Genomic DNA, 16,543 nt, shown 5'->3' on the forward strand with positions numbered 1-16,543 from the left:
GCTTTTAGGGAAAGAGTACCTTCATCAGGAGTCTTCTATCTCTACCCTCTGTACCACCCACCGTTAGTCCATTTAGGATTACTTTACTCCCTCCCCTACTCCGGGCTGGCTCCGGACACGCTGCACCCCCATCCTGAGGTCCTCTCTAACTTTCAGGAAAATCTTGTGCGCCTCTCTCATTCAGGGGTCTCCTCATCCTACTGACTACAGAGTCATCCATCGCTCCATCCCAAAGGCACCCTGCCCCTATTCCCACCAGGACTCCTTGTCATCTCCCTATTTCCGGCCCCTTCTCTATTTCCGAACACAGTAGCAGGGTCTTCTGACTCGCACCCAGGGGTCCCCGCCGTTCCACTCCAGGAGTCCTCTACCCCCTAACCCAACCATGGGGTGCTCCACTGACGCCGCGTCGATTCCCCTTCACTCTTGAGTCCCCCTGCCCCGCCCCTCTCACTGCGGCGGAGCGGCCAGGGCCGGGGCAGCGGGGGAGGAGGCAGAGAGGGCGGGGCCCTCCTCCCCTGCCCCCCCCCCCCCCGCCAAGGGGCTGGACCCGACCCGGCTGCTATAAAAAGGCCGGCATCCCGGTGCTGCCGCAGTGCCGCCCTCCCGGTCCTGGCCTTGGGTATTCCCCTCCGCCGGCGGCCGCACCTGCTCCGGCCATGATGAGCTTCAGCGGCGCGGACGCGCTGCTGGGCGCCCCGTTCGCGCCGCTACATGGAGGCGGCAGCCTGCACTACGCGCTGGCCCGCAAGGGCGGCGCGGGCGGAGCTCGCTCTGTTGCCGGTTCATCCAGTGGCTTCCACTCCTGGGCGCGGACATCCGTGAGCTCCGTGTCGGCCTCCCCGGGCCGCTTCCGCGGCGCAGGAGCCACCTCAAGCACCGACTCGCTAGACACGCTGAGCAACGGACCGGAAGGCTGCGTGGTGGCAGCAGCAGCGGCCCGCAGCGAGAAGGAGCAGCTGCAGGTGCTGAACGACCGCTTCGCAGGCTACATCGACAAGGTGCGGCAGCTCGAGGCTCACAACCGCAGCCTGGAAGGCGAGGCGGCGGCCCTGCGGCAGCAGCACGCTGGCCGCGCCGCCATGGGCGAGCTGTACGAGCGAGAGGTGCGCGAGATGCGCGGCGCGGTACTGCGCCTGGGTGCGGCGCGCGGCCAGCTGCGCCTGGAGCAGGAGCACCTGCTCGAAGACATCGCGCACGTGCGCCAGCGCCTAGACGACGAGGCCCGGCAGCGGGAGGAGGCAGAGGCGGCGGCGCGCGCACTTGCGCGCTTTGCGCAGGAGGCTGAGGCTGCGCGCGTCGAGCTGCAGAAGAAGGCGCAAGCGCTGCAGGAAGAGTGCGGCTACCTGCGGCGTCACCACCAGGAGGAGGTGGGCGAGCTGCTCGGCCAGATCCAGGGCTGCGGTGCCGCGCAGGCGCAGGCGCAGGCCGAGGCGCGCGACGCCCTGAAGTGCGACGTGACGTCGGCGCTGCGCGAGATCCGCGCGCAACTTGAAGGCCACGCGGTGCAGAGCACACTGCAGTCGGAGGAGTGGTTCCGAGGTTCGTAGGCGCGTGGGGGAGGGGGCGCCCCCTCCTGGCCGGGCCGGGTGCACTCTGTGTGAAGGTGGCTGGGCTGGAGGGTGTGCTGTTCAGCTTCCCCCTACAAAGTGCGTTCCCCTTCGTTAAATAACAGTTTCGCCCTGGGTCTCTGTAGACACCCCTCTCCCTTGCTTGCAATTCGGGGTTGTCCTTTGGCTGCCCTCCTCCAGGGTCCTTATATCTGTCCTGCGACTCTGAGTTCCCTCTGTTGCCCCCTCCTAAGATTAGATAACCCCACTCTGAAGCCCCTTTCCATCAGGTTCCTTCTACAGTTCCAAAGCAGTGCCAGCTTTTAGTTACAGGCACTGGGGACCCTTTGCCCTTCAAAGTAACGTGCCTTCCCTGCCCAACACGGCTCATCCCCCCTTGCCTGCACTCTGCAGGGGACCTCATTCTCCAGACCTCTATCAGGCTCCTCCCCAGTGGGGCATTCTCCCATCTTTTCTCCCCGGGAGATATCATCACCCCAACCAATGGGTGCATGAGGCTGAGGTGGCCCCTTAATGTCCTCTCTCCCCTTGAGAAGCTGGAAGCTTCTCAGGTCCCCCCCCCCCCAACTCCGTGCTGCTCTGAGTCAGCTAGATTGCAGCTGCAGCGGCTCTGAAGCTCTGCCCAGCAGCTGCAGGGTGACCTTGGCCAACGCTTGCCTTCTCTTGTTTTCATTTCTTTGGGGGTTGAAAGGGGAGGGGGTTGGTCAACTGAGCCACTTACTCAGGGGGAGCTACGTGATCCTTCCTGAAACTGTGTAAAACTTTTGCATTTTCCTTGGGAGAGGGTGCAGAGGCTCCAGCGATTTTCAAACAGGTCTGTAATCCACATGGGTAAGAATCCTCTCCCACCTTGGTGGTTTCTATGTCTTTGCCAACACTAGCAGGGAAAGCCAGGAAAGCTGGGACTCGGGTGCATGGTTTTCCCCATTACTTTTCCTCTCCTTTGCAATGGGCGTACCTTTCCCTCCCCCATCTCTGCAGCAAGACTCCTCCCAAAGCAAACGTCTCTGCTCTCTTGGGCTTTGCCCTTTACAAAGACAAACCATCCCAGGACTTCTGGCCCACCCAGCTGGCTTCCCTTCTCCCTGCCTCATCCTCCCAAGACTCAGGCCCTGAGTTTTAGTATCTTGGGATTCAGGATATTCACTTTCAGGAGATGTAGACTAGTCTCCATACCTCCACTGGTCCTAGAAGGTCTTCTGGGCACCAGCAGCCCATTGCTCACAGGGGCCAGGGTGTGGCTGCCATTGACACAAGGACTCCTGTGCTAGAGAATGCGCAGCCAGGTGGGGGAAGGGACAGAGAAGCTGGCACGTGGGCCTCAGGCTCTGCAGTGACCTTGGGCTCAGTGGCTCATAGCACCTTCATACCATCAAATGTCACAGGCTCTTTAACTTGTTCAGCCACAAGCTCAGGGTTAAGCCCTGTCAGCCAGCCAAGTTTCACATCTGAATTCCCAGCACTGTCAGCCCTTGCTGGGGAGCTGAACCAGGTATTAGGACCGGAAATGGGGGCTTCCTCTGTCCTGTGGGGTTTGAGACCCTGAATTGGGGGAGACGGTCTGATTTTTGGAACCAGGTAGACACTAGATTTGAATCTACTGCTTGTCACTAGCCGGCCTTGGACAGAAGTAATTTGCCTATCACAAAGGAGAGGGTATGTTAAGAATCCAACATGGCACCTGGCACTCAGTAGGTCTTCAACCCGTGCATGTCACCTTTGGGATCTGGACACTAGAATCCAAATCCAGGTGTGTCTAACTCTGTGCCCTCCCCTTCTCCCCCAGTGAGGCTGGACCGACTATCGGAGGCAGCCAAGATGAACACAGATGCCATGCGCTCAGCACAGGAGGAGATAACAGAGTATCGCCGCCAGCTGCAGGCCAGGACCACAGAGCTGGAGGCTCTCAAAGGCACCAAAGACTCACTGGAGAGGCAGCGCTCTGAGCTGGAGGACCGTCATCAGGCTGACATCGCATCCTACCAGGTGGGCAAGGATGGGGCAGAGAGCCAGACTGCCTTCCCTAGTCGGGTGATCCTGGACAAGTCACTGCCCTTCTTTCAGCGAGGTTGTGGTGTCAGTCAGAGGCCTTGGAGTCAGTCAGACATGCAAGGGGTACCAGTATGTCTTTCTAGCTAGCTGTGTGGCCCCAGGAAAGTTCTCTGCCTCTCAGAATCTGAATTCCTTCAGTGCAGTGGAGGGGGGGAAAATGTCCACTTTGCAGAGCTGTGAAGGTTAAAGAGATGGACAGACTTTTCATGAGCGGCGTGTGAGCCTGCTCGGCAGGGTCTGGGTCACGGTGGGCATTTGGTAAACCATAACCAGTGTCTGGGAGCGTGGGTAGCCTGGGAAAGGCCTCGGCAGAGCCCTTCCATGAAAGACAGCTGGCAAAAGTAACCTTTTTAAAGAACTTATTATGCAAGTTAGTAGTGGAGTGTTTGTCTGTGGATAAACTAGGAAATGGAGAAAGCCAAAAGGAGTCAATAAAAATCAGCCGTAATGGTTCAGTTTCAGCAGCGGTTCCGTGAGCCTGGGGACAGGGGAGAAGCTTCCACTGCTATGTAGCGTGCTTCTCTGTACGGCTCCAGTCCTCAGCCCTTACTGTGCAGCAGGCACTTGGGAACATCAGGAACCAGTGCAGACAAGGCTCTGTTCCTGCGGAGCTTTTTCCAGGCTTAAGAGCTCTGTAAAACTTCCCCCGTCATCCCACTGACCAGGGATTACCATTGTCGGCGGCTGGTGTGTTTCATTCCAAACCATTCGCCAGGCTGAGGTCGTGTGCACACAGCAGGGTTTTTGCTCCACATGGTTTCCGCGTCCACGAATGAGGCTCCCACAGCTTTGGCAGTGTGGGTGTTGGCCCCAGTGAGCCGGGAGAGATGGGGCCACTTTGGGTTTGCCTGGTGTGCCCCAGCTTCTCTGGTGCTGAGGGCCAGGCACTGGCTGGCCCGTGACGTGTGTGTGATCGCTCCTCCCCAGGAAGCCATCCAGCAGCTGGACACCGAGCTGAGGAACACCAAGTGGGAGATGGCAGCCCAGCTCCGAGAGTACCAGGACCTGCTCAATGTCAAGATGGCTCTGGATATTGAGATTGCCGCTTACAGGTGAGGTGGGCCAGGGGGCCTTTGGGATGGTGGGGAGCCCTTGCATTCTTATGAGAAGCTAAGCATTAAGTTTCAAATTCCCAGCAAGGCGACCTGCCTTAGAGACAAAACAATTTTTTTTTTTATTGTGGTAAAATGTTTGGCATATAAAATTTGCTATTTAACCATTTTTAAGTATACCGTTCAGTGGCGTTATGCAGCCATCACCACCATCTACCTCTAGAATTTTTTTCATCTTCCCAAACTGAAACCCTGGGGTCATTAAAGAATTACTCCCCACTCTCCTTTCCGCCTTTCCTCGGGCCCTGGCAACCGTCATTCTACTTTCTGAGAGTCAGAAGTCTTGAGTGTCTTCTTTTCATTCTGCCAGTGACTTAGAGGATTAACGTTCCTCGCCCCTCCCCACATCCAGCCAGCTAGAGGCCTGCTTTGGAGGGAAAGGAGGTACCTGAGTTGTCAGGGGGACCACTCTCTTCGCGTTTTTGTAGCTCCCTGAGCTTTTGTTTCCTGGGGAAATAAAATGGAGAGGATAATAGTACTCCTGTCACAGGGTTGTGGGGAGGAGGAACTAATCCGGTTCCGGAGCCAGTCTGGGTACCGCTGGGTGGCCATAGAGAAAGCCCTGAGTAAAAGGTAGCCAGGAGAAGCCCAGCTTAGCAATTTCTTGCTGAGGAGTAGGCTGACCCCATGAAGATCTGTCCCAGTTGCTGGTAGGTGACCCTTCACGTCCCAGCGCTTGGGTCTAGCCTGTAGTCTTGCTGCTCAGAGCGTGGTCCGTGAACCAGCACAGTCGGCTCCTCCACAAGCATGTTGGAAAGGCAGACTCTCAGGCCCCGCCCCAGATCTACTAAATCGGAATCTGCATTTTAAACGGACCCCTGGGGGATTTGTGTGCTGTTAAATTTGTAAAGCACTGGGTCTCTAGGAGTAACGCCTACACCCACTGCGAGTCAGGCACTGCCAGGTCCTTTTTATTCATTCTCATTGAAACAACCCTCTGAGGTAGGGACTCTTATGACCCTCTTTTTGCCAATGAAGAAACTGAGACTTGAAGAGTTTGAGTGGCTTGGCTGAGGTCACACACCCGCTGAGTAGGAAAGAGTAGAAACTGCTGCCCGCACCCTATTCCTAAAACTCAAAGGATGGAATATAAGGTGACCAGAGACCCTTGAAATTCCAGTGGAATGTTCTAAGACCTCTTAATGCCAAATTTGTACATGTGGAATTGTTTGCTCACGCTCCCACCTTCCTCTTGAACGTTTTAGTTGAGAGATAGTTAATGTAATTTTTGTTAATACTGGTGTTTTCTCTTGAGGGCCATTTTGGGGTGGGGGAGTTGTTTTATAAGTTGTAGCCTTAGCCGCATGAAACGAGAGCGGCGCCACTCAGCTACAGATTCTGGGTGGTCCCTGGGATGATTTGCTAAAGTGACTTTTTCCAGGCTTAAATTGCCCATCATTCACATTCCTTCCTCCCCCAAAGTCCATATCATTGGATTCCATGACCTTCAGAGTAACTCAAGACGACCCCCAACTCATCAGTCTGCTCTGAGTTAATAATAGTAATGTGTTCCATTATCCATTCTGCAGAAAACTCCTGGAGGGTGAAGAATGTCGGATTGGCTTTGGCCCCAGTCCTTTCTCCCTTCCAGAAGGACTTCCCAAAATCCCCTCTATATCCACTCACATAAAGGTCAAAAGCGAAGAGAAGGTCAAGGTGGTAGAAAAGTCAGAGAAGGAAACCGTGATTTTGGAGGAACAGACAGAGGAGACCCAAGTGACTGAAGAAGTGACTGAAGAAGAAGAGAAAGAGGCCAAAGAGGAGAAGGGTGAGGAGGAGGAAGCAGAAGGGGGAGAAGAAGAAACAAAGTCTCCCCCAGCAGAAGAGGCTGCATCTCCAGAGAAGGAAGAGGCCAAGTCACCAGTTGGAGCCAAGTCCCCAGTGAAGGAAGAAGCTAAGTCCCCACCTGAGGCCAAGTCCCCAGAAAAGGCCAAGTCCCCCATGAAAGAAGAAGCAAAATCACCAGCTGAGGCCAAGTCCCCAGTGAAGGAAGAGGCCAAATCTCCAGCTGAGGTGAAGTCCCCTGAGAAAGCTAAATCCCCTGTGAAAGAAGAAGCAAAATCCCCAACTGAGGTGAAGTCCCCAGAGAAGGCCAAGTCCCCAGCTAAAGAAGAAGCAAAGTCTCCAGTGGAGGCCAAGTCCCCCGAAAAGGCCAAGTCTCCAGTGAAGGAAGAGGCCAAGTCCCCTGAGAAGGCCAAGTCCCCAGTGAAGGAAGAGGCCAAATCCCCAGAGAAGGCCAAATCCCCAGTGAAGGAGGAGGCCAAGTCCCCAGAGAAGGCCAAATCCCCAGTGAAGGAGGAGGCCAAGTCCCCTGAGAAGGCCAAGTCCCCAGTGAAGGAGGAGGCCAAGTCCCCAGAGAAGGCCAAATCCCCAGTGAAGGAAGAGGCCAAGTCCCCTGAGAAGGCCAAGTCCCCAGTGAAGGAGGAGGCCAAGTCCCCAGAGAAAGCCAAGTCTCCAGTGAAGGAGGAGGCCAAGTCCCCAGAGAAGGCCAAATCCCCAGAGAAGGCCAAGTCCCCAGTGAAGGAAGAGGCCAAGTCCCCTGAGAAGGCCAAGTCCCCGGTGAAGGAAGAGGCTAAATCCCCAGAGAAGGCCAAGTCCCCGGTGAAGGAGGAGGCCAAGTCCCCAGAGAAGGCCAAGTCCCCGGTGAAGGAAGCGGCCAAGTCCCCTGAGAAGGCCAAGTCCCCGGTGAAGGAAGAGGCCAAGTCCCCTGAGAAGGCCAAGTCCCCGGTGAAGGAAGAGGCCAAGTCTCCAGAGAAGACCAAGTCCCCAGTGAAGGAGGAGGCCAAGTCCCCTGAGAAGGCCAAGTCCCCAGTAAAGGAAGAGGCTAAGTCCCCTGAGAAGGCTAAGACTCTTGATGTGAAGTCCCCAGAAGCCAAGACTCCAGGAAAGGAGGAAGTAAGGTCCCCTGCAGACATCAAATCTCCCGAAAAGACAAAAAGCCCTGTCAAGGAGGAGGTCAAGTCCCCAGAGAAAGTCAAATCTCCTGTGAAAGAAGAGGCCAAGGCTCCTGCAAAAGAGGTGACAAAGAAGGAAGAGGCAAAGTCCCCCAAAAAGGAGGAAGAGAAACCCCAGGAAGTGAAAGTGAAAGAGCCCCCAAAGAAGGTAGAGGAAGAGAAAGCTCCAGCCACACCAAAAACCGAGGAGAAGAAGGACAGCAAGAAAGATGAGGTGCCAAAGGAGGCTCCAAAACCTGAGGTCCAGGAAAGGAAGGGACCTGCTGTGGAGAAACCCAAAGAACCCAAAGTTGAAGCCAAGAAAGAGGCTGAAGATAAGAAAAAAGCAGTGACCCCAGAAAAGGAGGCTCCTGCCAAGGTGAAGGAAGAGGCCAAACCCAAAGAGAAGGCTGAGGTGGCCAAGAAGGAGCAAGATGATGCCAAGGCCAAAGAACCCAGCAAAGCAGCAGAGAAGGAGCCCGAAACGCCAAAGAAGGGAGAGACACTGGCAGCACCCGAGAAACAAGATGCCAAGGAGGCCAAGAAGCCTGAGGAGAAACCCAAAGAAGAGCCCAGCAAGGAGGCCACCACACCTGGCAAAGCCAAGACGGAAAAGGCTGAGAAATCCTCTAGCACAGACCAGAAAGACAGCAGGCCTCCAGAGAAGGCCACAGAAGACAAGGCCTCCAAGGGGGAGAAGTAAGGCAGGGAGAAAGGACTATCCAGAACAGCCAAAGAAACTCAGGAGGGCCCGGGAGCTCAAGGGTCGACATAACAAATTTTCATTTTTTCTCCCTTTTCTTTATATAAGAAGAAACTCTGCTTAGATGATGGGGCCTTCCTTCACCAAACAGGAATTTCTATTAGCAATATGTTAGCAAGAGAGGGTAGTCCCAGTCCCCGGCCCTACACCCCAAACCCTCCCCAGGCGATGGACAATTATGTTATGATAGCTTACGTAGCTGAATGTGATAATATGCCGAATGCCACATGTAAACACTTGACTATAAAAACTGACCCCCTCCTTTCCAAATAAGTGCATTTATTACCTGTATGTGCAATTGACAGATGACCGCAATAATGAATGAGCAGTTAGAAACACATTATGCTTGAGATGTCTTAACCTATTCCTGAATGCCTTCTGTTTTCCAAAGGAGTGGCCGAGCCTTTGCCCAGAGCTCTCTATCCTGGAAGAGCTAAGCAGGTGGGGCTGGGCACTGGCCACTGAATTATGCCAGGGCGCACTTTTCCACTGGAGTCCACTTTCAATTGCTTCTGTGCAATAAAACCAAGTGCTTCTAAAATGAAAATGTTTCTGCTGTTGTTTATTCTCTTCTCCCAGGCAGGCTGGGGGACAGGGCCAGGGGAAGTCTAGATGTCGCACTCAAGACAACAGAGGACTGAGTGAGCATCAGAGGTCTCGTGCAGGTATGGGACCAGTTAACGTGGCCTCTCTTGCGCTATCTCCTGGACACAAACCGTGCGCCAGGCAATGTGCTAGGTGCTTTATTTTTATGATTTTGTAGGTAGGTGGCCTGGTGCGTGGTTTCTCGGCGTGGTCCACGGATCACCTACATTAGTATCACCTGGGAGCCGTATAGAAATGCAGATTCCTTGATTCCACCCTACACCATTGAATCAAAATCTGAGGGGTGGGCTTGGGAAAGTACACGCTCTACCAACTCCCACTTGATTCTGATGCACCTTGAAGCCTGAGAAAGGGTGAGGTACTATGGATAGTAAACAGTCTATGGAGCTCTACCATGTACTGTTTTGTAAGGAGGGATAAGTCTTCTGAATGAGGGGCCATATGTTGCTAATTCACCTGGAGTGAAAACTACAGTCACCACCACTGGGAACAATCTGTCAGTAGTCACTTAATTGGACTCCAACATACTTCTCCAGAGATGATTTTGAAAGATGTGTTCTTACGGATTTATGTGGGGTCTTAAGTGTAAAATTCTTGTGTAGTTTCCAACTTTGTGTTTGCTTTTAGCACTTTTCCTGGGAGTTGCTTCTTTCCCTGCCCCAACCAGGTGGTTCTCAGAGCCACCATGTTTTCTAATTGCCCTCTCCCACTGGTCACTGGTGATTGGTCCAAGAATGGCCACCTGACTCTAGGTGAGCCAATGAGAACTCTTCCTGGTATTTCAAATTTGGGACCAGATTGGCTGGCAGTTTTCTCTTTGTGGGGGGTGGGTGGCTAAGGGAATCAGTAGCTATGAGGCACCAGTTTTCCAGCCTTGTGGAAAAGTCCGTGAGAAAGAGAGATGGACAGAGATAAGATACCCAGAGAGTCATTGTAGATTTCAGGTCCTTGATTCTGATGTTCCTTTCCATGGCTTATTGTCCATTCTTTGAGCTGATAAAATTTTGCCAAAGATCATTTAGGATATGGCTCTGTCATATGCAACTGGAAGGGTTCTGAATAATGTAGTGACTGAGGGGGGCTGGTAACTATGCTAGAAACCAAATGATCTGCTTGGGACTCTCTCTGCTCCTCCCCTCCCCCATTCTCTCTCTCTCTCAAATAAATAAATCTTAAAAAAAAAAACAAAACAAAAGCAATAAATACAGATTATACCAAAAAGGTAAGATAAATATAAGGGAAAGATGGGGAAAGGGAAAATAGGGTGTATAATTGATCAAAAACACTCATCTCTCATACCAGTCTGGAGGAAATGCTTAAAATTTATAAATCGAAGGACCAAGAAACTATCAGACTAGAGGAGACTAAGGAGACGTGATGACTCAGTGCAATGTGGTACCCTGCATTGAATCCTAAAACATTAGTGGAAAAAGCAATGAACTCCAAATACAGTCTGTCATTCAGTTAAAGTAATGTACCAATATTCTCTTTGTTCTGACAAATGTACCATGATCACACAGATGTGGATATTACAAGGAATTGGGTGAGGGTGTTCAGGAACTTACTGTGCTGTCTCTGCAACTTTGCAGTAAATTTAAAATTACTTCAAAATGTAAAATCTTAAAGGAGTGGGGGAACCTGGCTGGTTCAGTTAGTGGAGCACGTGACTCTTGATCTCGGGGTTATGAGTTCAAGGCCCATGTTGGGTGTAGAGATTATTTAAAAATAAAATCTTAAAAAAATAAAAAAAAATAAAATTACTTCAAAATAAAGTCTTTAAAAAAATGATATATCAGTGGGTGCCTGGGTGGCTCAGTTGGTTTAAGCGTCTGACTCTTGGTTTTGGCTCAGGTCATACATGATCTCAGGGTCCTGGGATGGGACATACGTTGGGCTCTGTGCTCAGCATGGAGTCTGCTAGAGATTATCTCCCTCTTCCTCTGCTTCTCCCCCTGCTCATGCTCTCTCTCTCTCAAATAAATAAAATCTTTTTAAAAAATTGATACATCAAGAAATTGCATAGGCCTAAAAACATAAAGCAAATACCAGATATCAGAACCTAAGACCTGGAGTCGAGGATAAAGTACATGAAGGCCAGAGAGAGGCAGATGTCCCTACGTGTCATTGTAAGCAGATCGCAAACAGTCAAAGCCAACAGGGCCCAAAGCAGCTTCTAGCCCAATCTCCTTACTATACAGATGAGGAAACTGAGGGGAGAGGGGCAGGAGCCTGCCTAAGGCCAAGTTGATAGCAGAGTTTTGCTTTCTTATTTGTTCTATAGAGAAAATACGAATTACCTGGGTATTAATTTTTTAGAGTCTGATTTTTTAAAAATTGCCTTCAGTGACCCTTATTTAGAATATATATACTTTCTCGGTTTTGAAATCACAGGGAAGACATGATAAGCATTCAAAATACAAGGGCTCTTAAGTATCTTTGACTCAGCCAGTGTCCACAGGAGACAAGAAGGGGCTTGTCTAGATTAGAATCCAGGTCATCGGCTTTGGTACCATCACGATCACCACGTAGCGAGCACTTTCCAAGGACTGGGTGCTAGCCTACACATTTTATACCCACAGTCTAACAACAGCCCAATGAAATGAGCACTATTGAACCTGCATGTCTCAGTCGAGAAAACTGAGGCTCAGAGAGGTGACTTTGCTCAAAGTCCCAGAGCCAGAAAGACGTGGAGGCTGGGTTTAAATTTGAACCTGTCTCACCACAAAGCCCAGGCTCTTCTTTTCCTTGCCATTCTGCCTCCTGACATATTACATGGCCACCCCAAACCAGAGGCTGTATTTGGAATGCCAAAAGCCCCAGCCTTCCTCCATGGTATCATTCTCATGGTGGCCCCAAGTGGCACAGGCAGGGCAAAAGGACCTGGCCCCACCATTCCTCCTCTTTGCCCTAAGTGGAAATGCCCCTAGTGCTGTAGGCAGGATTAGCTGGCCAGATACCAACTAGGACTAACTTTAACCATCTGCCAAACAAAATAATTCTCCCTCTGGGAGGATAACAAACCTTGGGAAAAACCAATAGAGTCAACTTGCTAAGAAATTGCTTGTCAGATGTCAAGGGCCTGGGGGATACAGACGATACATGAAAAGGAGCTGACTGCTTTGGGATGTGCCCTTCCTGCTGACTAGCTGTTGGCTCAGCAAACATAGCTGGGTTGATGAAAAACATCCTTCATTTTTTCCCCAGGGGAATTGTTTCAGAAAGGCTAGGTTAGGTTCTGTCTATGAGAATAAACAACTACATCTCAGTGGCTTAACCCAAAGAAAGCATCTTTCTCACTCACGCTACACATCCAGTGGGGGTCAGCAGGGGTCTCCGTTCATAGTGGTCACTCAAGAACCAAGCTAAGAGGTGATCCATCTAGATCCAGGCTTCCAAGTTCACTGAGGCAGGGGAGAGAGAATGTGACAAACCAGCCACAGGCCCTTAAAAGTCCTACCTGGAAGTGATACAGGTCTCTTCGGGCAACATTGCCCTGCCCAAAGCAATTCACAGTTATATCTAACATCAGAGCAGTCTTACTAAGTGCTAGAGGGAGAAGAGGCAGAACTTTTTTAGGGGGCAGCACTGATTACTCCACAGCAATGTTCCAGAGAATTCTGACCAGCAGCTCCTGAGGGGATGCACTGGAGGTTCCCATATTTATCAGCATTATTTCTGCTGCAAGTAGTCAAAACAGCATCAAACAAGTTTAAGCAAAATACTATTGCTACTGTGAATTAATAATGATAAATATATCGGCTTATACAACCAAGAGTTCAAGAAGGCTGACTTGCTTCAGATAAAGCTAGATCCAGGGGGAATTCTCAAATGCTGTTCCTCGAGATGGTGCCACTTCTTTCTCTACCTCTTGGCTGTTTTCTTTTGTGTGGGCTTCATTCTCAGGCAGGACCTCTCCCCGTGGTCCCCAGCTTCAAGCTTACATGCCACCAGTTGAGCTAACTCGGGGTGGGGAGAGAATTCTTGTTCAATATTTCAGGTAAAGCCCAGGGATTGGTTCTCATTGGGCTGTTAAGGTCACGTGCTCCTCTCTGGGCATAGCACAGGACACTGATGAGCTAGGCCATGGTCACTTGCTCATGCCTGGAGCTGGGGAAACATGTCAGACCCCTCACACTGAAATTGAGAGTTTGGGAGGTGTGGTTCCCAAAGGAAGTTAGAGGTACTGTTATCAGAAGAAAAAGGAGTGGATGCTGGGCAGTAAGAATGATAAATGTCTGTAGCAGAAGATCCAAATCAGCAATAATACCCAGTGTTAGTGGGTATGCAGAGAAACCTGCATTTTCTGGAACTAACGGTTGTAATGAAAATGGACAAAACCTTCCTGGAAATCAATCTAATGATACATCAGAAGCTTAAAAGCTGAGATACTCTAACCAAAGTGTGCCACTTTGGGGACTGTATCCTAAATTAATACTCAGGTCTATACAGAAATATTCAAATACAAAATATATTCACTTCAGCTTTGTTTATATTTTGGAAAAATGGAAAGTACCCTGAATATATAATAATAGGAGAATGGCTAAATAAGTTAAATCACATTTACATTAGTAAACATTTTGCATCAAAAAGAAAACTTTTTTTTAATTAAAAAAATTGTTTTTATTTATTTGAGAGAGAGTGAGAACGAGAGAGATCACAAAGGGAGAGGGAGAAGCAGACCCACCACTGAGCAGGGAGCCCACTGCAGGGCTCAATCCCAGGACTCTGAGGCCATGATGCAAGCTGAAGGCAGATGCTCAACTGAGCCACCCAGGTGCCCCAAACTAGTTTGTAATGTTAAAAATAATTTATATCAATGGGACCTGGCAGATATCTATAGAACACTCCATGCAAGTGCACATGAACTATCCTCCAGGACAGACCATATATTAGGCCAAAAACAAGCCTCAGCAAATTTAAAAAGACTGAAATAGGACAAAGTCTGTTCTCCGATCACAACGGAATATATACAAAGAAATTTAGAAAATTCAAAAATATATGCAAATCAAAGAACACATTTCTAAATAACCAAAAAATCAAAGAAGAAATCATGGGGGAAATTGGAAAATACTTTGAGCTGAATGCAAATAAAGACAAAACATATGGAAACTTACAGGATGCAGTTAATGCAATGCTTAGAGGAAAAGTTATAGTTGCAAATGCCTATATTTAAAAGGAAGAAGGTTTTCAAATAGATAACCTAATTTTCCACTTTAAGATTAAGGATGGAAATAGAAAACTAAACTCAAAGCAGGATTAGAGTGGAACTTAATAATATAAGAATAAAAAAATAAAAGAAAAATCAGAAACTAGAAGTTGACTCTTTGAAAGATCAACCAAATTGACAAACCTTTAGCTAGACTGATGAAGAAAAAAAGAGTGCACCCAAATTGCTAAAATCAGGAATGAAAGAGAGGACATTAGTACCAAACTTACAGAAATAAAAAGGACTATAAAGGACTACTGTGAACAGCTGCATGCCTAATAATTAGATAATTTAGATTAAATGGACAAATTCCTAAAAAGACACAAACTACTGAAATTAGACTCAAGAAAAAAAAAACAGAAAATCTGTATAGATCTACCACAAATAGAGATTAAATTAGTAATTTCAAAACTATCCACAAAGAAAAGTTCAGACCTAGATGGCTTCACTAGTGAATTCTACCAAACATTTAGAGAATAATTAACACCAATCCTTCTCAAAAAAAAAAAAAAAAAAAAAAAAAAAAGAGGGAATACTTCCTAATTCAGTCTCAGAGGCCTGCATTACCCTAATACAAAGCACACAAAGAACCACAACAAAACCACAGAATATCCCTTATGAATGAAGACGCAAAAATCCTCAACAAAATCCTAGGCAAATCCAATCCAACAACATAGTAACAAGATTATACACCATCGTCAAGTAGGATTTATCCCAGAAATGATAGTTCAACATAAGGAAAGTAATTAATCACTGAATGATTCACTTTAAAATGGCTAATTTTATGCCATATGAATTTCACCTCAATTGATTTAAAAAATTGTGGTAAAACACACAGAAAATTCACCACCAGTGATACTTAGTACATTCATAATGTTGTACAACCACTACCACTATCTATTTCCAGAAGGATATCCCTTACCCATTAAGCAGTCTTTCCCATTCCTCCCACCCCTGCTCCTGATAATCACTACTTTGCTTTCTGTCTCAATGGATTTATGTATTCCGGACATTTATATAAAAGGAATCATACAATATGTGACCTTTTGTGCCTGGCTTCTTTCTGGGAATAGTCTATCCTGAAGGTTGTAATACCAACTATGATGAAGGTATGGGGAAGGAGGTGTTTTCACTGCTTGGTTTTTGCTAAAGCCTGAAGATTCTTTAACAATCATATATAGATGTCAGACTTATATAGTGCATTAATGACTATAAAAATAGTTTTCTGCCTTTCTTGCTGCCCCAAATCTGAGTTTACTTATTAAATTTAACATTTCACTTTAATCTTCTAACAGACTCTAAACTTCATGTGTTAATTCACTCAAGAAATATTGATCTCCTGTTGTGTATCAACCTTGTGTGATACCCTGGTGATGTAGAGGCGAGCAAAATAGAACTATGTTTCTGCCTTTTCTGGAGCACACAGTCTAGTGGGAAAACAAGTACTGAAGAGTAAAACACAAATGGTTGCATAATAAAATATGTTATATGTTCCATCCTAGTGGGTCTCCATTGGCTTTTGCCTCCCTAGTCTCCATTCTCTTTTTTTCTGATGAAAAGAGAAACCACATCTCCCCACTTAGGCCATGGAATAGGAATAATGGTCTTCCAAAGATATCATCTCCTAATCCCTGGAACCTGTGAATGTTACCATATATGGCATAAAGGACTTTGTAGATTTGATTAAGTCAAGGGTTTTGAGATGGGAGATTATCCTGGATTATCCAGATGGGCCCATTGTCATCACAAGGTTCCTTACTAGAGGGAGCAGGTGTCAGAGCTGGAGGAGGAAGTGATGTGATGATAGAAGCAGAGACTGGAGTGATGCATTTTCAAGATGGAGGAATGAACCACGAGCCAACTCTAGGAGCTGGAAAAAGCAAGGAAATATTCTGTCCTTGAGCCTCCAGAAGGAACCAGCCCTACCAAAATCTTGACTTTAGCCCAGTGAAATGGATTTCAGACTTCTGGCCTCCAGAATAGTTAAGAGAAATCAATCTGTGTTGTTTTAAGCCAGCAAGTTTGTAGTAAATTGTTACAGCACCCACAGAAACCTAATATAGGCCATGTGGTTTGGGTGTTCATGGACCCAGGACCCAGAGATGTACATGTGTCAGACATGGCCCGTCATATACTGTCCCCTGGCCTCTGTGATTAGTTCAGAGATTTGCACAGGATGCAAGTCTATCCAATGAAAGCCAATTCCAATACTGCTGTAGAAGCTACTGATGGAAAGAAGCTCTGCGAAAGGCCACCCCGAGAATAAACAACAGCAAAGAAAGCACCTTGGAATTACGGCC

The 16,543-nt window shown here is 48.6% G+C and overlaps 1 protein-coding gene across 1 annotated transcript; it reads left to right on the forward strand.

Moving 5' to 3' along the window:
• The first annotated feature begins 608 nt into the window (after positions 1–608).
• On the forward strand, positions 609–8,978 carry NEFH (neurofilament heavy chain). The gene is made up of 4 exons (XM_045791543.2): positions 609–1,542; positions 3,358–3,557; positions 4,551–4,675; positions 6,265–8,978. Exons 1-4 carry the CDS (start codon positions 660–662, stop codon positions 8,369–8,371), a joined length of 3,315 nt encoding a protein of 1,104 aa, XP_045647499.2. The 5' UTR covers positions 609–659; the 3' UTR covers positions 8,372–8,978.
• Positions 8,979–16,543: the final 7,565 nt, after the last annotated feature.

Source organism: Ursus americanus, chromosome 30 (genome assembly GCF_024610735.1).
Source record: "Ursus americanus isolate L20-20 chromosome 30, mUrsAme1.1.p, whole genome shotgun sequence".
In the NCBI taxonomy this organism is placed as follows: Eukaryota; Metazoa; Chordata; class Mammalia; order Carnivora; family Ursidae; genus Ursus; species Ursus americanus.

Bases quoted from the DNA above. Each gene is read 5' to 3' on its own strand.
- NEFH (XM_045791543.2), top strand. From the start codon at position 660: ATGATGAGCTTCAGCGGCGCGGACGCGCTGCTGGGCGCCCCGTTCGCG. The intron at 1,543-3,357 runs GTTCGTAGGCGC...CTTCTCCCCCAG, and splicing joins GTCGGAGGAGTGGTTCCGAG to TGAGGCTGGACCGACTATCG. The intron at 4,676-6,264 runs GTGAGGTGGGCC...TCCATTCTGCAG, and splicing joins ATTGAGATTGCCGCTTACAG to AAAACTCCTGGAGGGTGAAG.